The sequence below is a fragment of the Delphinapterus leucas genome, chromosome 10 (assembly GCF_059928025.1).
Source record: "Delphinapterus leucas isolate spDelLeu-1000000601 "Yukka" chromosome 10, BTC_Dleu_Yukka2, whole genome shotgun sequence".
Taxonomy (NCBI): Eukaryota; Metazoa; Chordata; class Mammalia; order Artiodactyla; family Monodontidae; genus Delphinapterus; species Delphinapterus leucas.
In genome coordinates this window covers 64,619,650-64,642,474 of record NC_143138.1, presented here as the reverse complement: position 1 = coordinate 64,642,474, position 22,825 = coordinate 64,619,650, and the positions used below count along the sequence as shown (strand labels likewise).

Genomic DNA, 22,825 nt, shown 5'->3' with positions numbered 1-22,825 from the left:
GAGGGCCAGCGCTCAAGTCCCTCTTGCATTTTGCATTTGCCTTGGAGGTGGGGGGTGCCCCTCAGGCCTTCATGGCCTCTTGAAGCCTGGCTTTGGGAAGCCACCCACTCTGCCCTCCTGCCCAGACCCTGGTGATTTCTGGGGTGATAAGCCTATCTTTGGAGAGGTAGCCGAGGTTGTCAGGGAGAGGAGTCGTCTCCCCAGGGTGACCCAGGACGGGGTGCTCTGGGATGGAGCCACCATGGTTGCCTGAGTCAGTGTTCACTGTGCAGGCATCAGAAAATGCTGGGCTGGGCAGAGGGGAGAAGGAGCAGGGCTGGCCTCTGGTCAGTGGGCCTCTCCTAAGGAGTTGAAGTGAGACGGCAGCAAGGCTGAGGCCCTCTGAGGACTAGGACCCTTGGTGTCCGTGGAGCAGGTCATGCAGCTGGTCCCTCTGGCCATGCTGACCATGGGAAAGGTAGCAGCTTTCTGGCCCAAGCTGAGATGGGGTTTGGAGATGGGAAAGTTCTGTAACAAACCTAAGGGTGCACCTCTGTTTCCAGGCCAGGAGTCCCAAACCCCGACCATGGAAAGGGAACTAGGTCCCTCTGGGGGGCAGTTGGCCCTCAGTCATAGTGGGAGGACTTGGGAAGGCAGGAGGGTAGGACAGGTTGGGGCTGTCCGTTCCTCCCAGAGGTCCTGCTGAGCACCCGATGCCCCACTGCAGGCTGGCACCGTTGTCTGGATTGGCATCCTGGTGTACACAGACCCAGCAGGGCTGCGCACATACCTCACTGCCCAGGTGACAGAGCAGAGCCCTCTGGGCGAGGGCGCCCTGGCTTCCATGCCTGTGCCTAGTGGTGTGCTGCCTGCCAGCCACCCGGACCCCGCCTTCTCCATCTTCCCACCTGGTGCCTCTAAGTTACCCGAGAACCAGACATTGCCAGGGGAGCTGCCCGAGCCTGGGGTTCCAGCTGAGGGCATCCATGATAGCCCAGCCCCAGAGGTAACCTGGGGGACTGAGGATGAGGAACTTTGGAGGAAGTTGTCCTTCCGCCACTGGCCAACGCTCTTCAGCTACTACAACATCACGCTGGCCAAGAGGTGAGTTGGGCTGTGCCAGGTTCCACCTCCCCACCTGGTGATGTCAGCTCACTGTCCCCAGAGCATCCCTTCCCTTTAGGAGGGAGACCCTCTGGTTTGAATTCTGCATTTCCTTTCAAATAAACACCCCTAAGGTTGTGAAGTAGGAGCCAGGGCTCCAAGCATCCACAACCTAAGAGTAGCCCGGGGCCCTGCTCTGGGGAGTCATAGGTTGCTGTCAGCCACTTGGCCAGAATGAGATCCACCTCACTCACTTCCACCCACTCTGAGTCAGAATGGGTGACAGACATGGCAGTGATGGCTTGGCTGCCGGTTTCTGTGACAGAGCAAGGTTGGGGTGCCAGAGCTGAGCTGGGGAGGGACGTTACCTCTGCTGCCCCAGCCCATGCTGGGAAGACTGTCCTGAGAGGGTGTTCTTGGAGCCTGGCAGGTTGAGCTGAGTCCCGTGTGAAGAGCAGAGAGGGGGACTGGGGCAGCAGGAGGGGGGGGGGTCCCTTCCGAGGGCATCTCTGCTGAGGCTGCCCGCTGCCCGGCCCCAGGTACATCAGCCTGCTGCCTGTCATCCCAGTCACGCTCCGCCTGAACCCGAGGGAGGCCCTGGAGGGGCGGCACCCTCAGGACGGCCGCAGTGCCTGGCCCCCGCCGCGGCCTGGGCAGGGTGGGCTCTGGGAGGCCGGCCCCAAGGGGCCAGGCACGGCGCAGGCGCACAGAGACATCACCCTGTACAAGTAAGGCCCACGAGGGAGGGGGGCAGCTGGCAGGGACGGGGTGGGGGGGGATGGGGCACGCCTCACCAGGCTCCGCCCGGTGCAGGGTGGCAGCACTCGGCTTGGCCTCGGGCATCGTCCTCGTGCTGCTGCTGCTCTGCCTATACCGCGTGCTCTGCCCTCGCAACTACGGGCAACCCGGCTCGGGGCCCGGGCGGCGGCGGCGTGGGGAGCTGCCCTGCGATGACTACGGCTACGCGCCACCCGAGACAGAGATTGTGCCCCTGGTGCTGCGCGGGCACCTCATGGTGAGCGCGGGCGGGAGCTGGGGGCGCCTGAGGCCTGGGCCGTGCAGACACCAGCGCCCGTGCCCATGTCCATGCTGTGCTCCCGCAGGACATCGAGTGTCTGGCCAGTGACGGGATGCTGCTGGTGAGCTGTTGCCTGGCAGGCCACGTGTGTGTGTGGGACGCGCAGACTGGAGACTGCCTCACTCGCATCCCACACCCGGGGTAGGTACCCCCCCACCTCCCACCCATGCCCTGCCCTGCATCTGTGCCCCACTGTCCTCACCCCACCCTCCCCACCCCCCAGCAGGCAGCGCCAGGACAGTGGTGTTGGCAGCGTGTTGGAGGCTCAGGAGAGCTGGGAACGGCTGTCGGACGGTGGGAAGGGTGGCCCAGAGGAGCCTGGGGACAGTCCTCCACTACGGCATCGTCCCCGGGGCCCTCCGCCAACTTCCCTCTTCGGGGACCAGCCGGACCTCACCTGCTTGATCGACACCAACTTCTCAGCGCAGCCACAGCTCCTAGAGCCCGCTCAGCCCGAGCCCCGGTACCGGGCGGGCTGCCGCCGTGCTCAGGCCTCCCCAGGCTATGACTTCAGCCACCTGGTGCAGCGACTGTACCAGGAGGAGGGAATGGCTCCCGTCCACACACCAGCCCTGCGCCCACCCTCGCCCGGGCCCACGCTGCCCCAGGCCCCTGAGGACGAGGGGTGCTTTCCTCCCGAGAAGGGCTCCCCTTCCCTCGCCTGGGCCCCCAGCGCAGATGGCTCCATCTGGAGCCTGGAGCTGCAGGGCAGCCTCATCGTGGTGGGGCGGAGCAGTGGCCGGCTGGAGGTGGGCAGAGGGGACGTCTGTGCAGGGGGTTTGTGGGCCCTCCTAGCTCGCAGGTGCTCACAGCCTCTGGGCCTGCAGGTGTGGGACGCCATCGAGGGCACTCTGCGCTGCAGCAGCGAGGAGGTCTCCTCGGGCATCACGGCCCTCGTCTTCCTGGACAAAAGGTGCGAGTGCTGGCTAGGACGCCTGCCTCAACCCTAGACAGCCCAGCCCAGCACAGTGAGGCTTGAGCCCTGCTTCCCCTTCACTGGTGTGTGACTTGACTTCCCTACTCGGTGCCAAGCCCCACACCTGTGAACAGCAGGTAGTCCACCTCAGTGGGAGGGTGACAGCTCCAAGAGTTAACAGGTAGGAAGCACTTAGAATAGGGCCTGGCACATGGAGAGTGAGCAGTTCTCCTCACCCTTCTGAAGTCAAAGTTGCTCTAGGTAGCCTGTCAATACTGACCTTTCTAGGTATCCTGGGTTTTCAGTTCCAGAAAAATGCATTTTCAGAAGAACCGTCTTTTCTTCCTCTTTGATGCTGGACACTGTCCTCGCCTCCCTCCTCAGCACGGCTGTTGGCTGGGTGTTCCCGGGGCTCGATCACACACTCCCTGGGAGAGGAGGATTCCTGGCTTCTCAGGCTTGAGCTTCCACCTCTGGGCTGAGAAACCTGGGCCTCACCCATGACTAGGTGCCTTTGCTGAACGCTTCACCTGCCTGACCCATGCTGGCTCTTCCTTGCAGGGTCCCTGACCGTTTGTGGCCCCACCGTCTAAGCTAAAGCTGGAGCCTCATTTGCTCTTACCTCTCAGTTTCTGTTGGCTGCTGCTGTCATTCCTGCCATTGCCAGGCTTCTTGCTCAGGCCTTATTTAGCTAACATCCTACCCTGCAGTCTGGCCAAGTTCACTGGGTTCTCCACGCTTGGAAATTCTCCCCTGCTGTTTTGTGGTTTTGTTTTTTTTTTTTTTTGAATTTTAGGGAAAGCCCACATGTCTCAGCTCAACCCCCAAAGTTCCATGGTCTCTCCCTCCACCCCTGTGCTGTGCCTTCCCCATCTCTGCCATAGATCATTCAGATTATGGGCAGAGGTGAAGGTGTGCATTGCCCTTTGCTGGAGTAAGATTTTGAACCCCACTCACTTCAAAGCTTTGGGGCCACAGGGCAAATGTCTCCATCTCCGCCCATCATCCTGTGCCTAGGAATCAGGGGCAGTGGAGAATAATCTTTATTTCTTTGTGGAAAAAGGAAATGGAGCAGGTGGTGCTTGGGTCAAAGCTGCTTTTCTGTGATGGAGACAGCAACACCTTCTGTGGCTCTAAAACATAGGCCCCACCTTACGTCCTATTTCTCCTCCCCGAAGCCTTTCCTTTAGCTCCAGGCTGTGGAGGGGGACTGCCCATACCCCTTGTTTGTTTTTAATTTCCAATCTTACATGATGTTCCCCAGGTACCACTTTACACACACTAGCTCATTTACTCCTCATGACCATGCTGTGAGGTGGGTACAGTTGTTCCCATTTCACAGATGAAGGCTCTGAGGCACAGAGGTTAATAATTGGAGTTGCAACCTAGTCCCCAGCACCTGTGCTTCCCTCTTGGCCACAGTCCCTCATGGCTCCACTGTTCCCAGAGCCAGTGGGACGGGCCTGTCAAGGGCCCGCGGTGCTCAGCCCCAAAGCTGGGGGCTCTGAGGGAGAGCCACCTGACAGCCGCTCTTCTCTTCCAGGATTGTGGCTGCCCGGCTCAACGGTTCTCTTGATTTCTTCTCCTTGGAGACTCACACTGCCCTCAGCCCCCTGCAGTTCCGAGGTCAGGGGACCTGGGCTGGGCTGGTGCCTGCACCTGGTGGGTGGAGCAGAGGGGCTGCCTGCAGGGTGTCTTCTCGGAGATCCCTCACTTGGCCTGTTATCCCCAGGGGCCCCGGGGCGGGGCGGTTCCCCCACATCCCCTATGTACAGCAGCAGTGATGCAGTGGCTTGTCACCTGACCCACACGGTGCCCTGTGCACACCAGAAGCCCATCACAGCCCTGAAGGCAGCTGCCGGGCGCCTCGTGACTGGGAGCCAGGACCACACACTGAGAGTAAGTGTTGGCACCATCTCTTGGGCACTGGGGTGGCCCAGCACAGGGGGTGGGGAGCACATGGGGTCAGTCAGGCAGTGGCTGGAGGTGTCCTGGATGAACTGTGGAAGGGAATTCCTGGCCAAAGTGTGATTTGGAAAAATCCCAGAGAGACCAGAATCTGCTACCTGTTCCTGCCCCAGGTGTACCGTCTGGAGGACTCATGCTGCCTCTTCACCCTGCAAGGCCACTCAGGGGCCATCACGACTGTGTACATTGACCAGGTGAGGGCCGTGGGTGGGGTGCGGGGTACCAAGCCAGGCCCATAGCCCTTGTTTCTGACTCCTGGGAGCTGGTCCCCAAGGGCCTCTGTGAAGCAGAGTGAGGGCTCCCACCCACCAGGGCACTAAGCCACCCTTGTGGACAGAGGTGTTTCACCACAGTGACCAGCTCTCCTGTGCCTGTTCCCTTAGACCATGGTGCTGGCCAGTGGAGGACAAGATGGGGCCATCTGCCTGTGGGATGTGCTGACTGGCAGCCGGGTCAGCCACATGTTCGCTCACCGTGGGGATGTCACCTCCCTTACCTGTACCACCTCCTGTGTCATCAGTAGTGGCCTAGATGACCTCATCAGCATCTGGGACCGCAGCACAGGCATCAGGCTCTACTCCATTCAGCAGGTAGGCATGTTGGGGGCCACGGGATTCTCGGTATTTTAGGGAAGGATTCAAGACACCGAGCCTGTCCTGTCCTTGCCTCCAGGACCTGGGCTGTGGTGCAAGCTTGGGTGTCATCTCAGACAACCTGCTGGTGACCGGCGGCCAGGGCTGTGTTTCCTTTTGGGACCTAAACTACGGGGACCTGTTACAGACAGTCTACCTGGGGAAGAACAGTGAGGCCCAGCCGGCCCGCCAGATCCTGGTGCTGGACAATGCTGCCATTGTCTGCAACTTTGGCAGCGAGCTCAGCCTAGTATACGTGCCCTCTGTGCTGGAGAAGCTGGACTGAGGGTGGGCCTCCCTGCCCGTCTGGCTGGGGTGCTCTGTGGGGCAATGTGCTGGACCTGGACTGGGGAAAGAGCTGAATCTTTGGGAAGCTGCCTCTGAACTGTCCTGTCTCATGACTGTAATATTAAACTTTTTTTAAAAAATCACATCAGTCAGGGGCTTTGTGAGCCACTTGCGTCTTCCCCTGGATGAGCTCTGGCATCATTTACACCTCCCGGTGCCTAAAGTGCAGCAGTTGGTTAGACCTTTCTCAGCTCACAGCAGCTCCTGCCAGAAGCCATACAGGTCAGAGGAAGAGTTTACAGGCTGGGGAAGTTTAGCAAGCCAGCTCTAGAGGCCATCTTGCCTAACCACTTCAGAGGTGTGGAAACCAAGGTGACCCCCTCCACCTCCACACTCGCTAAAGGTGGTGCTGCTGGGGCCCAGCCCCCCACCTCCTGGGGAGCAGCACTGAGCAGAGACACTGGCCACAGAACAGGTTGGTTTATTCAACAGCAAAGAGCTGAAAATGTCAGGTCCCACAAAGGAGCAGAACCTGACCCAAGACCCGTGATGCATCTCTACCCTGTAGAGCTGTGGGCTGGGCCAGGCAGGGCTGAAGGCAGCAGGAATGGGAGTAAGACTAGGCCCCACCTCAAGAGGGGCAGACTGGCATGGGAGACAACGTAGTGCAAGGCAGGCAAACCCTGTTCAGGTCTTGTTGAGTGTCCAGAGTGGATCCAGAAGGCTGAGGGGGTCATCAGTGGGCCGGGCAGCCCGCAGACCCTGCCCGTTATGGGCCTGCAGAAAGTTCTGCTTGCTCATCCGCTGCTTTCCCCTCAAGGAGCTGTCCAGAGAGAAGGCCTCAGGAGTTAGGGAGGCCAGCAGCTCCAGGGAGGAGGAGGGGGGCCCCAGGCTGGGGACCTCAGGTACCGGCTGCTCCTCCTCAGGCGGAGGGGCCTCAGGCAGGGGTGAAGAGAGAGGGGGTGGGGAGGAGGATGGGAGCTGGGTGGACTCTGGGAGGCTGGGTGGCGGCAGGCCTGGGGGCTCTACAGGGCCTGGCAGGCCGGCAGCCGGGAAATCCAAGCCCCCGGGAGGCCGGATGCTGAGCTTGGCGATAGTGGCCTGGATGGAGCTGATGGGCACGTCCCCACCGAGAACCAGGTCCTGGGAGTCCTGAGGAAGGTGATTCTGAGGAGACAAGAGTGGGTGAAGATGGAGTCCACGAGGCAGTGTCAGTCCCAGCAGCCCCCAGGGGCTCCCTCCCTCACCTTCTGGGTGACACTGGTGCCAGCCAAGGGCTTGCATGGAAGGGGCATGCCGTGGCGCTGCAGGACCTGCTCCACGTGTTTCACCACCGCCTCATGGCAGAACCTGAGATGCAGCTGCAGGGGCGCATTGGGCCTGGTCAGCCGGGCAGGGCCCGTCCCCCAGGATGGAGGGCCCGTCCCAGCTCCCGCCTGGGCCCTCACCTTCTCCTGCAGCATGTGTTTCCTCTGCTGCCGCATGCGCCGCACCAGCTGAGGCAGCTCAGGGATCCCACTTCCAGCCTCCACCTCCTGCACAGCCGCGTAGAGCAGCGCGAAGGCTCCTGTGCGGCCCACCCCGGAGCTGCGGCAGGAAGGGGCTGTGAGGCCAGCCCAGGAGCCCCCAGCGGAGGGCCGCTCGGGAGCTACCCACACCTACCTGCAGTGGACGACGACAGGCGTGTGCAGGGGGCGCTGATGCAGGTAATGAGCGTGCACCTCCTGGATGAAGTGCAGCAGGTTGCTGGGGCTGTCCGGCAGGCCTCTGCAGGGTGGGGTGGCGTCTCTGAGTCAGACCTGCTCCAAGGCCGCACCACCCTCCCAGCCCCCCAACCACCGCCCAGGGCAGCAGACGCACAACTCTGGCCATGTGGGGAAGTGGAGGTGCACGAGCGAGCGCTTGAGGCTCTGGTCCCGGAACTGCAGGCTCAGCACCCGCTCCACATGGGTCTCGGTGGTGCGAACACTGCTCAGGGCCAAGCTCAGGGCACCGTGCACCATGGGCTGGCCCCTCTCAGTAGGGAAGTAGCGAGCCACCTTTTGCTGAAGGACAAACAGGGCAGTTAGGGCTGGTTTTCCAGTTTCCCTGCTGGGCACCCACCCAACCTCTCCCTCTCACCTTTTCCACCTCGGCCTCGGACACGAGCATGACAATGACTGACACTTTCTGCTCATGCACCATGAGCCAGAAGTCGGCAGCTGTGCCAGGCAGGGGGGCCTGGGTGGCCACCAAAGGTGGGCAGTACGGTGAGAGCCCCTCCACGCGGCTGGCGTTGATGTAGTCGTCCTTGCCCGAGCGCAGCACCACACGGTTGCTGTCATAGGGCATGACATCCTGGTGCCGGTTCTTCAGTGAGTAGCAGCGGGCGATGGCGATGGAACGGCCACGGGCATCATGCTCCTGTGCGTCTTGTAGCTCCCGCCAGATAGCGTCCAGAGCCCCTGCATCGCCCAGCTGGCCCCGAAAGGCCTCCAGCTCCTGCTGCAACTGCTGCAGCCTCTCCGGGTGCTCATAGGGGTCCTGCTCGATCAGCCGCAGGGCCTGTGGCCGCCGGCCCTCAGCCGCATCCACCTTAGTAGGCTGCAGCAGGGGCTGCCCACCCCCAGGAGGCTGAGCGCCTCCATGCTGACTCTCAGGGCTGGAGGAGAGCAGATCTGCACTCGCAGCGCCTCGGCGCAGACACACGGCTGGCTCTGCTGCAGGGGGCCGAGGAGGGACGGGGCCGGGCCCCGGTGATGGGGCAGGTGAAGGCACCAGGTGGGGAGTGGGTGCGGGCTGGCTGGCAGGCGGAGGGCCTCGAATGGAGAGTGCGGGGGCCTGGGGGCCCAGGGGCCTGGGGGAAGGGGCAGGACCATATGCCAGGGTGGGATGGGGAGGCTGAGGGGGCCCAGGGCTGGGGAAAGGCAGCACCCCTGAGTGGGGGGGCAGAGGGTCCTGAGAGGGGCCTGGGTAGAGCTGGGTATGCAGGGTGGGCGGTGGCTGCCCCAGGACACCAGGCTGAGGGGCAAAGGGATAGGGGGTCTGTGGGGGTACCAGTCCTGAAGGCTGGGGTGGGAAGAGGTGCGGATGCTGGAGTGGAAGGGGCTGCTGGGGAGGCTGGGGCCCAAACACTGCTCGTGTGGGATGAGGCTGGGGCCCAGTCCTCGGGGCTGAAAAACCTGTGGGCATCCCAGGAGAAAAGTGGTGCTGGGCTGGGGGAGCTGCGAGCGGTGGCTTGGCCCCCATCGGGTAGGTGTAGGGCACGGGCAGTGGCTGGGGGGGCGGCCCCGGAAAGCGGGGCCGGGGAGGAGCAGGGGCAGGGTTTGGCCGTGGTGCCGTGTGGCTGGAGATGGGGGCCTGGACGCTATCTACTGTGGTGGTGGCTGGCCGAATCCCCACGGCCAACTCAGGGCCCGAGAACTGGGGAGGTGGGGCTGAGGGCAGGCCTGCAGCTGGTGGGGTGGGCCCGGGCCCCACCCCCCCATAGGGACTGCTCACCATGCCATGCTGCGGCGAGGATCGCGGCACGAGGCCCAGCTCTGGTGTGTAGGCCCCGGCTGTGTAAAGAGCAGGTCCAGGTGCCATGGCCACCACAGGGTGCCCTAGGGCCTGGGGGGCCCTGGGCTGCAACATCTGGGCGGGGCCCGAGTAGGTACCAGGCGGTAAGGCGCCTGAGAGATAGTGGGGTCCTGGGCCTGCAGAGCTGGGGAAGGGGCCGGGGGGGAAGTGGAGTGGGGCAGCGGCCCCCAGGAAGGTGTCGGGGGGCAGGCTGCGCAGCTCCTCAGGCAGGTCCCCGGCCTCCACTGCCTCGCCCTCCTCCCTGCGGGGCAGCAGCGGCTTTGGGGCCGTGGGCCGTGGCGGCGGCTTCTTCTTCAGCTCCCTGTAGGACGAGGTAGGGAAGAAGCGGAGCCACACCATCCCCTCAGCCCGACCTCGGTCTCGGCTGCAGCCACACCCCAGCCCCGGGGCCACACTCACCTGTCCAGGAGCTGCTGGCGGGCTGCCTCACGGGCCTGGCAGGTGGACTGTGCCCGTTCGAGGAGAGCAGCCACCTTGCTCTCCAGGTCTGCATAGAAGTCCTTGCCCTCCTGGGACTTCTTCATCAGGTCCTCATAGGCTTCATAGGAGGCCACCAGGGTCTGCAGCGTGGAGTTCCACCTGGCGGGCAGAAGGGCGGGCAGGAGGTGAGTAACTGGAGCCCAGCTCTGGGCAGGACTGGGTAGAGGCACAGGGCCAGACACTGACTTTTGGTCCAGTTCACTGAGCACCCGCCGCACAGATGCGTACTGCACGTTGGCCTCTGTCAGTGCCCGGAGAATGTTGTCCTGGGCGGCCAGGTTCTGCTCCAGGTACACCCTCAGCTGATCATACTTCTTCAGCTGCTCCTCAAACAGCTTCTAAGGGAGTGTGTTGGGGGGTGGAGGACAGACACTCAGGGCCTCACCACCTAAGGGTGGAGCCTAGAGTCAGCCCCTGCATACTGCTCACCCAGCCCCACCTTTATCTCTGAGTGGTCTGTGGTAACCAGTGACGCCGTGATGTCATCCTTCTGGATAAGCTCACGCAGCTGCTGCTCCAGCGACACACGCTGGTCCCGCATCTCCTGCACCTTGGCCAGGATGCGCTTCAGGTTCTGCAGCACTGCCTTGTCCTCTGGGAGCGGCAGTGGTCAGTGAGGCCAGAGAAAACCCCAGCGCCAAGCCTCTCTCCATGGGGACAGGAAGGGGGCTCACCTGGGGTGAGGGCTGGCGTGGGCAGGGCAGCCCGGACCTGGTCCAGAGGCCCACTGAGCAGGCGCAGGTTGCCAACATGCAGATTCATGGCACGGTGCAGCTCGCTGTTGGTGAAGGAGGCCTTCTCATGGACCTCCATGTACTTGGCCCATTCTCGCCTCACCTCTGCCAGCTCGGCCTTGGAGACAGCCGTGCTGGCCCCTGCCTGGCTCACTGCCTCCTGCATCTTCTGCTCTAGCAGCTCATCCTCCTCCAGCAGATCCCTGATGTCCTTCAGGGAGGCCTCCACATCCGTGAACACACCTGACAGCACTGGGGGCATGTTTAGAGGAGGCGGGGTCAGCTCCTGTGGCAGGCAGACCAGGCATCCAATCTGGCCCATCCCCCAGGCGACAGAACCGCCCCCGCAGTCAGGCTTGTGTGCAGCCCAGTGCTGGCTGAGCAGGGCAGACAGAGGGCACACAGGGTGCGGTAGTTCACTGAAGTGTGCAGCGGGAGCTCTGACAGGTGCTGGGAGAGGTGAAAACCTCTATCCTCGGTCAACAAGGGACACAGAGAAGGCCGCAGCAGATGACTCCCACGTTCCCGCCCTCCACCTGCTTGCTTTTCCTCCTCACTCACCTTGCATGGACTGGACGAGGTTCCTGACAGTGTCGGGCCGGACGCTGAGAGCCGCACACTTCTCCATGAGCTGAGGTGGGATGTGGCTGTAGGCATCAAGGTTGTCCACTGTCTCAGGATCCAGCTGCATTGAATCCATGAACTGGCTGTTGAGGGGCAACGGGACCAGGTGGGTGCTGGCTCAACCCCTCAGCTACACAAGAAGCCCACTAGGGCAAGCTCCCACCACTGAAGCAAGGTCTGAGGTCCTAGCAGACAACAAATCAGCATCCCAACTGCCACCACAGAACATGCCCAGGGCACTGCTGAAAACAGTGGGACATCCTCCTCTCAAGGTGCGTGACTCTCAACTTACAAATCTCAACTTACAAAGCATACAAGACCCTGGGCAGGGAGGGCGCAGCCAGGAGGCCTGCTGGTGCCAACAGACCTTTCATTTACTCCTCTCCCTGTCGCAGGCAGCACTGGGGATCCCCCAGAGGTCTGGTGTGTACCCTCCATGCCTCCCACCCAAGCCCTGCACTCACTCCAGGACCTCATTCTTGTCCTCAATCTTGGCCACCATCTCCCGAAGCAGCTTGGCCTTCTCCTCACTGCAGGAGAAGTGACAGCAATTTGCTGGAAGCCCGTGTCTGCTGAGATATTCCAACCCACCCTGGGCTAATAGGGCCTGCCTATCCTGCCCACCTGTACAGCGACGAGGCTTCATGGGCAGCCATGGGTACCAGTTTGGTGAAGATGTCAGGGCCCGTAACAGCTGGGTCTGTGGGGTTCACTGGTAAGGGCTTCACCAAGGGGGCACCTGGGAGGGGTGAGGAAGAATCGTGGAGACTAGGCCCACTCGAACCTCGACTGCCTCTCTTCTGTCCCATCTTCATCCCCTACCCCAATCCTCGGCCTCCCCTCAGCTTCAGACCTTTTACAGGCTGAAGGGTGTCCAGTGCTGGGACAGCCTCGTGGTAGATGAAATCATTGTCCTTCTTGGCAGAATTGTATCTGGGGGTCAGGAGAAGGAGGAATGGGGAGTCTTGAGTGATCAGCAGGGATCCAGGACCTAGCCTCCCACATGGGCCACTACTCTCTGGCCCTGGTGGCTTCCTCCCAACGATGCAGGCAAAAGGCCAAGACCCTTCCTAACAAGAAGGAACCAGGGCCACCCCGAACCCCAAAAACTCACTTTCCCCCAATGACGTCCATAGTGAAGCGAAGTGCGTCTTGCACAGTGTCAGGCTGGCCCTGTAGGGTAGGGATGGGGGTGCTCAGTGCCAACCACAGCCAGTGCCAGGACACCCCTCAGCCCCAGCAGGCTTGCTCCTTGTCTTCCCAGGCTCCGGGGGGCAGCCAGGCTCTTCCTCATCTTTACCTTGGCCAGCTTGATGGCTTCATTCAGCTTGTCCAGGGCACTCTGGAAGTACGCGACCTGCGGGGGACAGAGACCAGTCCGTCCTTCCCTGCTTGGACCCTACTCCTTCTGCCACCCCAACCCCCACCGAGCCTGTCTGGCCATCAGGTGACCCATCAGAAGACAAGGAGCTGAGGAGGTAGCCACGCGCCAGCCCAGCCAACAGCACCACGCTTAGCGTCTACCTTCCAGCTCCACCCCACAGCCTACATCTCCCACCAACCATCCCCTGAGGGGAGCCTGCTGCGCCTCCTCCGTCCCCTGGGGATGAAGGCTGCACAGATGGGACAACACATGAGGAACACCAGGTCTACAGCGGTGGGGGGGAGGGGGGCAGCCAGGGATGTGGGGGTGAGGGACAGAAGAAGGGTCCCCACGAGGATCTGACTAACAAGGCTGGGACCAGTCCAGAGTCCCCTCCTTGCCACGTCTCACTCACCCGCTCTCCAAACTTCTGCTGCTCCTCAGCCTGCTTCCCCATGTGCAACTGGGAAAGAAGAGATGTCACTACTTACTTCCTGAGCTACGGCAACTCAGCCCAGCCCAGCCCTGGTGGCCACAGTGCCCTCACATGAGCCACAGCCGCAAAGTAGTAGATCTTCATCTGTACCAGCTTCTTCCAGTCCTTCTGGATCCGGCCCAGCAGTGAGGCGGTATCGGGGTTCTCCAAGGCCCGGCACGCCTCCTTGTAGTAATCCACCACCTAGAAGCCAGGACAGGGCTATAGTTGGGGATCGGGAGTAAACCAAAAGCCTGGCATCCGTCCCTTGTGGGCCACCGTCTATCCCTGTCCCTACCTGTGCACTGATGCGAGCCACCAGAAAGCTCTTCCTGTTGTCCAACATGGACTTCTCCAGAAGGCACTCCTGAGCCTGGCCCTGGAAGAGCAGATGGAGATGCACTCCATTCCTCACCGGCACAGACCACACGGATGCCCTCTCTGCCCAGCCTCCCGCACTCCAAGCAGCACAGCCCTGCTCCTGATCCACCTGGGGCTCAAAAGATCAAAGCCCAGGCCTCTGCTTTTCCCTCACTGCCATGTGCACAGGACCTCTAGGATCCAGCCCTAACCGTGCCCGGCCCTGGATTCAACTCGGCCCCAACAAGGGCGTCTCCTCACCAGCATGAGGTTGACATTGAGAGTGAGGATCTGCCGGCTCATGTCAACGCTGTAGGCGTGAGGGAAGTGCTCACGCAGGTAGGCAAAGGCACCTGCTGCGCACTGGAAGTGAGTGCAGGAGACCTTCATGCCCTGGGAGAGAACAGGGGAGGATGCCAGAAGCAGAGCCACAGAGCTGCCGGTGTCCACTCCACGGGGCGGGATTCACACTCTGGAGGCTGACAACACTCAGCACCCCTCCCTGGTTCTGTCCTACGACCCACCCACTGCCCCTACCCTCCTCACCTCCTCAGACATGCGCTTGTCCATGGCCCCCAGCATGGAGTGCAGCGCCCCTGGGGAGGCACAGAACACGGGGTCAGGGCTAGCCTGGGGCTGCTGGTGTCACCCATGATCAGGACAACAGGGGTCTGGGGCAGTTGGTCCAAGGACACCAAAGCTGGAGTAAATGGGGTCTCGGTCTCTGGCTCTGCACCAGGCAGGGATGGGGTGGAAGGGAAGGGGCTCCTGCCATCCACAGCCCTCAGCCTACAAGTCCAGTCTCAGAGCCTCAGGGATTGCCTACACAGGACTCGGGGCTCCCCAGGCTGAGGCTGAGCCATCAGGGTTGACGGCAAGGCCAGTCTACGCCAGCCTTGTTCTCCTCCTGCTGGAAGCAACCCAAGCCACAAGGGGGGCCGGGATCTGTCCAGTCAGAAAAGAGAGGCCACCCCTCTGGGCCGGAGCACACTAGCAACACCATGTGGCAGCCAGCCTAGTAGAGCCTCTCCCCAGCAGGCTGGCTCCCTGTGGGCCAGAAGAGAGGCACCAGTGGAGCTGTGGGAAGGCAGGGGGAGGGTCAGAATCCAGGTGTCTTCCTTCCATCAGCCCACTGCCCTTGTGGCCTCCTGCTGAGCTGAGATGGGGTGGGCAGGGCTGGGAGGTAGGGCCATGGGGAAGGGGTTAGGTAGCTCACCAAGGTTGTAGAGAATGCAGGCCTGCTCATACTTGATGTCTTCATGGGCCACAGACTTGCCTGAGAAGATCTCAGTCCTGTGGACAGGCCACCCCAGTCATTTCGAGTGAAGGAGCTGGTGAAGCGACCCGCCACCCCCAGCGCAGTGTCGGATGGGAGGGAGGCCTGGGGAGACCACACCAAGCCACTCCCCATGTTGTGTAGCAAGGAAAAGAAAGCGGGGGGCGGGGGAAGAGGGGCATCCCCACTGCCCAGACACCCCTGGGCTGTCCCAGGCAACCTCCAGGCTCCCCCCACCCCTGCCAGCTCTCACCAGGTGACAGAAACAGCGGCCTCCTGGCCTGAGCCCATGGGGACCCGACTCTGCAGGTAGTGGAGCTGGCCCAGGTACTTGCGGAGGACACTGCAGCCCTCAAAGTCCCGTGGAACACGAACAGCATTCTGGGGGATGGATGGGAGAAGCAGGCCTCCTGTCATTTGGAGTAGAAGACAGGCAGGGCTGTCCACCCACAAATGCCCAGGAAATAATCGGGGCTGGGGGACTGCACAGTCTAAGGGACCCAAAGAAAGCCCGCAGCTACCTGTAGTCATTCAACAACCATCCTACCAGCCAGGACTGTTGGACTGAATCATTCCCACTTTTCCAGGAGGCAGTTTAAAACATGCATTAAAAATTTAAATGTACTTAATGTTTGACCCACAGCTCTGTATCTAAAAATATACAGTAAGAAATCCAGAAAAGCAAATGCTTGGATGAGCATGCAAGGATATTTATCACAACATTAACAGGGCCAAATACTGGATGCCACCAAAACTTCCATTAAAGAGGATTAAATAAATTACGTCAAGGCTACCCACAAAAGAGAATACTCTGCAGCCATGAAAACTGAAGACAAGGATCTCTACTGATATGTTAAGACGTACATAACACATTTATTGTTGGGGGGAAAAAAGCGTGTAACATATGAGCAACATAATTTCATTTTTATAAAATCATATGGAAATTGATATCAACTAGGTATATAAACAGAGAGAAAAAAATCTAGACAGTTAAGTGATTATCCCTGGATAGTAGGGTTTAAGTAATTTATCTTATCCTATACATGCATACAGAGACATATTTGATTCTTTATATTGCTTATGTATTCTTTTATATGAACAATTTTCAATTTTTATAGTAAGCAATAAACCTAGTCCCATTTGGGGAAAAAACAAAACAAAGTGAACCCTCTGCTCAAACAAACGGAAGAAGAGACAGTTTGCCCTCCAAGAAGCAGGTGCACAAAGAGTGGAGGGGCTAGAATCGCTGTGCATACCCTAACCCCACCTGCTGGAGCGACCAGAGAGCCCCACACCAGGGTTCCAGCAGCCAAGGGGCCCAGTAGAGAGCTGCTGGGCACCAGCTAGAAGAAATCCTCTAGGGGACTTCCCTGGTGGTGCAGTGGTTCAGACTCCGCGCTCCCAATGCAGGGGTTGGGGGCACAGGTTCGATCCCTGGTGGGGGAACTAAGATCCTGCATGCTGCTCAGCACACCGTCCCCCCCACCAAAAAAAAAAAAAAAAAAAAAACCCTCTAGGACAAGACACTCCAGAGCTGGGCTCTGAGCCTTCTGTCTGGGATGCTCAGAAGGGATGCGGATACCCTGTGGGACATCAGGGGAGGAAGAGTCTAGCACTGGTCCACTCAACACCACTTCCCAGCAGTGTCTTGGGGGACCATCTCCCCTCTGGGCCTCAGTCTCCTCTTTCAACAGGAATGCTAAGCTCCCTCTCTGCCCTCTACAATGCCCACTGCAAGGATAAGGCGTGTCACAGCCATACTGCTGAGGTGCCACCTCGAGGGGCCTATCCCATAGGCCAAGGCTTCTCATATAGTCATTCTTATCACTCCCCTCCCCATCATACTTCCACCATAATGAAATGGCACTTAACGTTTTCCATTTTTTAAAGTGGAGCCACATCCTAAGCAGTTAACATCTCTAAAATAATAGGTATGATGTGCTAGCTATACATTTTTAAAATACTAAAGAATATACAAAAAATTTTTTAAATGTTTGTCTTTGTACTTCCTAAAACCATCTTTGGGAAACAATGGAAGCAACCCTCCCTCCAGGTCATGGAGATTCACCTGCACCCTTTAATCCAACCAAGAATGCAGCTGCTTCTTGTCCCACCCTGGCCTGTCACACTCTGAGGAACTGCTTGTGGTAGGAGTAGAACAGAACAGGGGAGTCTGAAAACAAGCCCGGCCGCCACACCACACCCACTCCCCCACCCTCCAACAACCCCCTCACCACCTCTGTCAGTTTAGTTCCCTGTGATCACAGAACCAAAAATTTATTCCAGAGTAACTGAAAAGTCTTCTTAAAGAATTACTTCAGGGCTTCCCTGGTGGCGCAGTGGTTAAGAATCCGCCTGCCAATGCAGGGGACACGGTTTCGAGCCCTGGCCTGGGAAGATCCCACATGCCGAGGAGCAACTAAGCCCGTGTGCCACATCTACTGAGCGTGCGCTCTAGAGCCCGCAAGCCACAACTACTGAGCCCACGTGCCACAACTACTGAAGCCCACATGCCTAGAGCCCACGCTCCGCAACAAGAGAAGCCACCGCAATGAGAAGCCTGCGCACCGCAACAAAGAGTAGCCCCCGCTCACCGTAACTAGAGAAACCCAGCGCGCAGCAACGAAGACCCAACTCAGCCAAAAATTCAATATAAAAATAAATAAATAAAATTAAAAAAAATAATTACTTCAGGCCCAGTTTTATAGATGAGGAAACTGAGGCCCAGATCAGGAAAAGAGAATTGCCTACAGATTTCCAGATTATATCCACCTTCCATTTCCACTGCAAATCAATGAGTTATGGTAAAAGGTTAACTTGACTTATGCTGTCTCTGCTTTCTACATCTCGGTGCTTTCATAAATTTCCTGTAATTCACTAAAAACTGGACCAGTGTTCTAAAACTTCTGTAATAGTTCATTTAGTTACTCTATTTTATTTTCACTTTATACATTGCTGAATCTGGGAGTTTTCTTGATCTGATAAATTTTTTTTCACTAATTATTATCAGCGTTCTATGTAAGAAAGTTTGTTCTGTGGTTTCACTGAAGAAACACTGACCTAGTCCAACTCCCACACTCTTTCAATGAGTAACTCAAGCCCCAGGAAGGGGAAAGTGACTATCCTGATGTCCTTCTGTGAGCTGTCTGTGCTGGGAATAGCCTCAGATCTGGAGCATTCTTGGGGTTGGCTCTCTCCAGCCCACTGCTCTGTCCAGGCTGCCTGCCCTACACCATAAAGGATCTGCCTCAGAAGAGGCTTTGGAGCTGGGTGACAATGCTCCCTCGAGGGTGTTTTGTGTGCATGTGCAACTGTGTGCACAAAACAATGGTAGTCTGAGGGGTTAAGATTATCTCATTAGTTTTCAAACTCTTCAAACAAAATCTTTTTTTTTTAAATTTAATTTACACGGAGTATTCTGGGAAGGTAGCAGAGTAGGAAGCACCAGAAATCTGTCTCCCCACATAGACAACAAATGCACTGGCAGCATCTGTCTGATGTAACTGTTCTAGAACTCCTGGAGTCTACTGAGGACTTGCAAATGTGCAGAGGAATGTTTGGATAAATTTTGGTGAATTTCAGCCCTTAGCACAATCGCAGCTACCCAGTGCCCATCCCTGTGCAGGCAGCCTTGCATGTGTTCCTGGAGCGGCTTGCACACACAGCCTGTGGGAGCCAGGGTGGGCAATGAGGACGCTGTCCTCCAAATATCAGGGATCTGCTCTGATCAGGGCTGATCGCGCTGCTTCTGATCTCAGAGGTGCAAAGAGGCGGCGGACACTGTTGTTACACCTCCCCCTGCTGTTGCACTCCTCCTCTGGCTGAAGTGACTTCAAGGGGATTTAAAGCACCAGTGCTTCTCCCCCCTCATCCCTTCATTTTTCTCTTTTTCTCCTTTTGGGAGCCAGATATTGAGGACTATTGGACTCAAAAGCAACCACATATTCAGAGGAAGTTAGACAGTCACCATGCATACCCAGGGGAAGGCAAAGGCTCAAAAAAGACCTGAGAAGACTTTAAGTCCACACCTCAGACTGATTCTTGGCACAGAGACAGCCTACAACACTCCAAACAAACAAACAAACAGCAAACCCTGGGAAAAGGGGAGATTCTGATTTCCAGAGTCACCACATCATTAGATTCAAATGTCCGGTTTTCAACAACAAAAATACAAGACATATAAAGAAATAGGAAAATATGACTCATTTAAAGGGACAAAAACAAACAAACTGTTCCTGAAAAAGATGTGATGACAGCTCTACTAGATAAACAACTGTCTTAAAGATACTCAAAGAACTAAAGGAAGATGCGGAAAAAAGTCAAGAAAACAACATAGAGAACAAAATGGAAATATCAACGAGACAGAAAACTTAAAAAGAAACCAAAAAGAAATTCTGAAGCTGAAAAGTACAATAACTGAGTTGAAAAATTCACTAGAGTGATTCAAAGGCAGATTTGAGTAGGTAAATGAAACCATCAGTGAAATCAAAGCTAGGACAATTGAGGGGACTTCCCTGGTGGTCCAGTGGGTAAGACTCTGCGCTCTCAATGCCAGGGGGCCTGGGTTTGATCCCTGGTTGGGGAACTAGATTCTGCATGCAAGCCACAACTAAGAGTTCACATGCCACGACTAAGAAGCCCACATGCCACAACTAAGAGTCCGCATGCCGCAACTAAGACCTGGCACAGCCTAAATAAATATTTTTTTTAAAAAAAGTCTAGGACAACTGAAATTATCAAGTCTAAGGAACAGAAAGAAAAATTATTGAAGTGAACAGAGCCTAAGGGACCTGTGCGACACCATCAAACAGATCAACATACACATTGTGGAAGTCCCAGAAGAAGAAAGAGAGAAAGGGGCAGAGAGAATATGTGAAGAAATAATGGCAAAAAATTTTCCAAATTTGACTAAAGACATGAAATATAAACATCTAAGAAGCTATTGAACTTTAAGTAAAATGAACTCAGAGACCCACACCAAGAAAAAATTATAATCAAACTGTTGAAAGACAAAGAGAACCTGGGAAGCAGCACAAGAGAAGTGACTCATCAAATACAAGGAATCCTCAATGGGATTATCAGCAGATTTCTCATCAGAAACTTTGGAGAACTGAAGGCAGTAGGTTGATATATTCCAAGTGCTAAAAGAAAAACACTGTCAACCAAAAATCCTACATCTGGCAAAACTGAGGAGAAATCCTTCAAAACTGAGGAGAAATCAAAAGACATTCCCAGCTAAACAAAAACTGAGGGAATTCACCACCACTAGATCTGCCCTACAAGAAATGCTAAAAGGAGTCCTATAGACTGAAATAAAAGGACACCTGATAGTAACTTGAAGCCATATGAAGAAGTCAAGATCCCAGTAAAGGTACGCTGTACATGGGCAGTTATATAAGCTAATATTATTATAACACTGGTGTGTGACTCCACCTTTTGTGTTCTACATAAGAGGCTAATAGTTTTTAAAAATTCAATTTACACACAGTAGTCTTTAAAGAATATATCTTTAGCATATATAAACATACCAATTAATTATACCTGCTTTGGGGGGAAGATACAATCTCCTACACTTTGAAATTATAAATAAAAATTTTATTTAAATCCTCTTTTGTTATTCAAATAGAAACAGTTGTTTTTAACTACTTTCAAACAGAGTAGCAAATGAGATAATTCACCTTTCTGACAATTTTTTCTTCCTCTTAAGAACAGTGTCACCTTCTTTAAAAGGCAGGTAAGTTCCTCTACTTCAACATAATAAAGGCTATATATGAAAAGCCCTTGGCTAACATCATACCAAGTTAGTGAAAGACTGAAAACTTTTCCTCTCACACAAGAAACAAGACGACAAGGATGCCCACATCAACCACTTGTATTATCACAGTACTGGAAGTTCCAGCCAGAGCAATCAGGCAAGAAAAAGAAATAAAAGGCATCCAAATTAGAAAGGAAAAAGCAAAATTATCTCTTTTCACAGACATGAACTTATATGTAAAAATCCCCTTAGAGATTGCACCAAAAAAATCTGTTAGAATTAATCAATGAATTCAGTGAAGTTGCAGGATACAGAATCAATACACAAAAATCACAATTAAAGAAAAATTTTTTTTGAATTTCAAGTCCAATAGCATCAAAAAGAATAAATTACTTAGAAGTAAAATTAACCAAGAAGGCCAAAGACTTGCATAGAGAAAACTACAAAACTTTGCTGAAAGAAATTAAAGACATAAATAAATGGAAAGTTATCCGATACTCATGTATTAAAAGACTTAATATTGTTAAGGTGGCAAGCCTCCCTAAAGTGATAGTTTTTGGATTTTACTTTTTTACAGATTCAGTGCAATCCACATCAAAATCCCAATGGCATTTTTTGCAGAAATAGAAAAATCCATCCAAATATTCATATGGAATCTCAAGGGACCCCCCCCCCCAAATAGCCAAAACAATCTTGAAAAAGAAGAACAAAACTGGAGATCCCACAATTCCTCATTTCAAAACCTATTACAAAGCTATAATAATCAAAACAGTTTGGTACTGGCATAAAGACATATGGACCAATGGAGTAAAAGAGAGTGCCCAGAAATAAACCCTCAAATATATGGTGTTATGGACTGAATAATGCCCCCCCTCACCAATTCATACTAAAGTCCTAACTCCCAGTATCTCCGAATGTGACTGTATTTTAGGAGATAGAGCCTTAAAGAGGTAATTACAGTGAAATGAGGTCCTAGAGGTGGGCCCTAATCCAATATGACTGTTGTCCTTCTACAGATATACATAGAGGGACAACCATGTGAAGATACAGGGGGAAGATGGTCATCCACAAGTCAAAGAAAGAATCCTTAGAAGAAGTCAGCTTTGCCAACACCTTGATCTCAGACTACTAGCCTCTACAACTGTGAGAAAATAAATTTCTGTTGTTTAAGCCAGCAGTCTAGGGTACTTGGTTATGGCAGCCAGAGCAAACTAATACACATAGTGAAATGATTTTTGACAGGGGTGCCAAGACCATTCAATGGGGGACAGTCTTTTCAATTTATGGTGCTGGGAAAACTAAATATCTACATGCAGAAGAGTGAAGCTGGAAACTTTCTTTACACCATTTACAAAAATAAACTCAAAATGGAGCAAAGACCTAAATATAAGAGCTGAAACTATAAAACTCTTAGAAGAAATAAAAGGGAAAATCTTCATGGCATTGAATTTGGCAATGATTTCTTGGATGTGACTTGAAGAGCACAAGCAACAACAAAAAAATTGTAAACTGGACTACATCAAAATTTAAAACTTCTGAGCATCAAAAGGACACAACCAACAAAGTAAAAAGGCAACCCATGGAATGGAAGAAAATATTTGCAAATCATATATCTGATAAGTGGTTAATATCCAGAATATATGAAGAACTCCTACAACTTAACAGAAACTCGATTCAAAAATGGATAAAAAGGGACTTCCCTGGTAGCGCAGTGGTTAAGAATCTGCCTGCCAATGCAGGGGACACGGGTTCGATCCCTGGTCTGGGAAGATCCCACATGCCGCGGAGCAACCAAGCCCATGCACCACAACTACAGAGCCTGTGCTCTAGAGCCCGAGAGCCACAACTACTGAGCCCACGTGCCACAACTACTGAAGCCCACGTGCCTGGAGCCCATGTTCTGCAACAAGAGAAGCCACTGCAATAAGAAGCCTGTGCACCACAACTAGAGAAAGTCCACGCACAGCAACGAAGACCCAACACAGCCAAAACAAAAATGGATAAAGGGGATCAGAATCAAGATGGTGGAGTAGTAGGACATGGAACGTATCTCTTCCCACAAATACATCAAGAATACATTTACAGATGGAACAATTCTCACACAACACCTACTGAACACTAGCAGAAGACCTCAAACACCTGAAAGGACAAGAAAGATCGCCATGTAACTGGGTACGGCAAAAGGAAAAAAAATAAAGAGGAAGCAGATGGGTCCTGCACCCCTAGGAGGGA

The 22,825-nt window shown here is 55.2% G+C and overlaps 2 protein-coding genes across 12 annotated transcripts in view; one reads left to right on the top strand and one right to left on the bottom strand.

Annotated features, from left to right (window-relative positions):
• The window catches only part of SCAP (SREBF chaperone), an 88,392-nt gene extending 82,284 nt beyond the window's left edge, over positions 1-6,108 (top strand). For 3 of the 4 annotated variants that reach the window (XM_022573295.2, XM_089918085.1, XM_089918086.1), the window contains exons 13-23: positions 707-1,083; positions 1,623-1,811; positions 1,897-2,098; positions 2,187-2,302; positions 2,385-2,910; positions 2,989-3,074; positions 4,621-4,703; positions 4,810-4,976; positions 5,159-5,239; positions 5,429-5,635; positions 5,718-6,108. In XM_022573295.2, the coding sequence (XP_022429003.1) occupies positions 707-1,083; positions 1,623-1,811; positions 1,897-2,098; positions 2,187-2,302; positions 2,385-2,910; positions 2,989-3,074; positions 4,621-4,703; positions 4,810-4,976; positions 5,159-5,239; positions 5,429-5,635; positions 5,718-5,963 (2,280 nt within the window). In that variant the 3' untranslated portion in view covers positions 5,964-6,108. The remainder of the gene's footprint in view (positions 1-706; positions 1,084-1,622; positions 1,812-1,896; positions 2,099-2,186; positions 2,303-2,384; positions 2,911-2,988; positions 3,075-4,620; positions 4,704-4,809; positions 4,977-5,158; positions 5,240-5,428; positions 5,636-5,717) is intronic. The other variant, XM_022573296.3, reaches the window with a different exon arrangement.
• Positions 6,109-6,430: 322 nt separating this feature from the next.
• The window catches only part of PTPN23 (protein tyrosine phosphatase non-receptor type 23), a 48,572-nt gene continuing 32,177 nt past the window's right edge, over positions 6,431-22,825 (bottom strand). For 3 of the 8 annotated variants that reach the window (XM_089918082.1, XM_089918081.1, XM_089918083.1), the window contains 21 exons: positions 15,092-15,219; positions 14,779-14,855; positions 13,501-13,581; positions 13,275-13,406; positions 13,143-13,190; positions 12,665-12,721; positions 12,479-12,537; positions 12,218-12,297; positions 11,989-12,103; positions 11,829-11,894; positions 11,302-11,447; positions 10,681-10,992; positions 10,446-10,600; positions 10,193-10,344; positions 9,926-10,105; positions 8,087-9,827; positions 7,826-8,010; positions 7,628-7,732; positions 7,414-7,552; positions 7,213-7,326; positions 6,431-7,132 (listed from right to left, as the gene is read on the bottom strand). In XM_089918082.1, the coding sequence (XP_089774208.1) occupies positions 6,653-7,132; positions 7,213-7,326; positions 7,414-7,552; positions 7,628-7,732; positions 7,826-8,010; positions 8,087-9,827; positions 9,926-10,105; positions 10,193-10,344; positions 10,446-10,600; positions 10,681-10,992; positions 11,302-11,447; positions 11,829-11,894; positions 11,989-12,103; positions 12,218-12,297; positions 12,479-12,537; positions 12,665-12,721; positions 13,143-13,190; positions 13,275-13,406; positions 13,501-13,581; positions 14,779-14,855; positions 15,092-15,218 (4,551 nt within the window). In that variant the 5' untranslated portion in view covers position 15,219 and the 3' untranslated portion in view covers positions 6,431-6,652. Of the gene's footprint in view, positions 7,133-7,212; positions 7,327-7,413; positions 7,553-7,627; positions 7,733-7,825; positions 8,011-8,086; positions 9,828-9,925; positions 10,106-10,192; positions 10,345-10,445; positions 10,601-10,680; positions 10,993-11,301; positions 11,448-11,828; positions 11,895-11,988; positions 12,104-12,217; positions 12,298-12,478; positions 12,538-12,664; positions 12,722-13,142; positions 13,191-13,274; positions 13,407-13,500; positions 13,582-13,823; positions 13,956-14,108; positions 14,159-14,778; positions 14,856-15,091; positions 15,220-22,825 lie in introns of all 8 variants that reach the window. The other 5 variants (XM_022573293.3, XM_089918077.1, XM_089918078.1 and 2 more) reach the window with 5 other exon arrangements.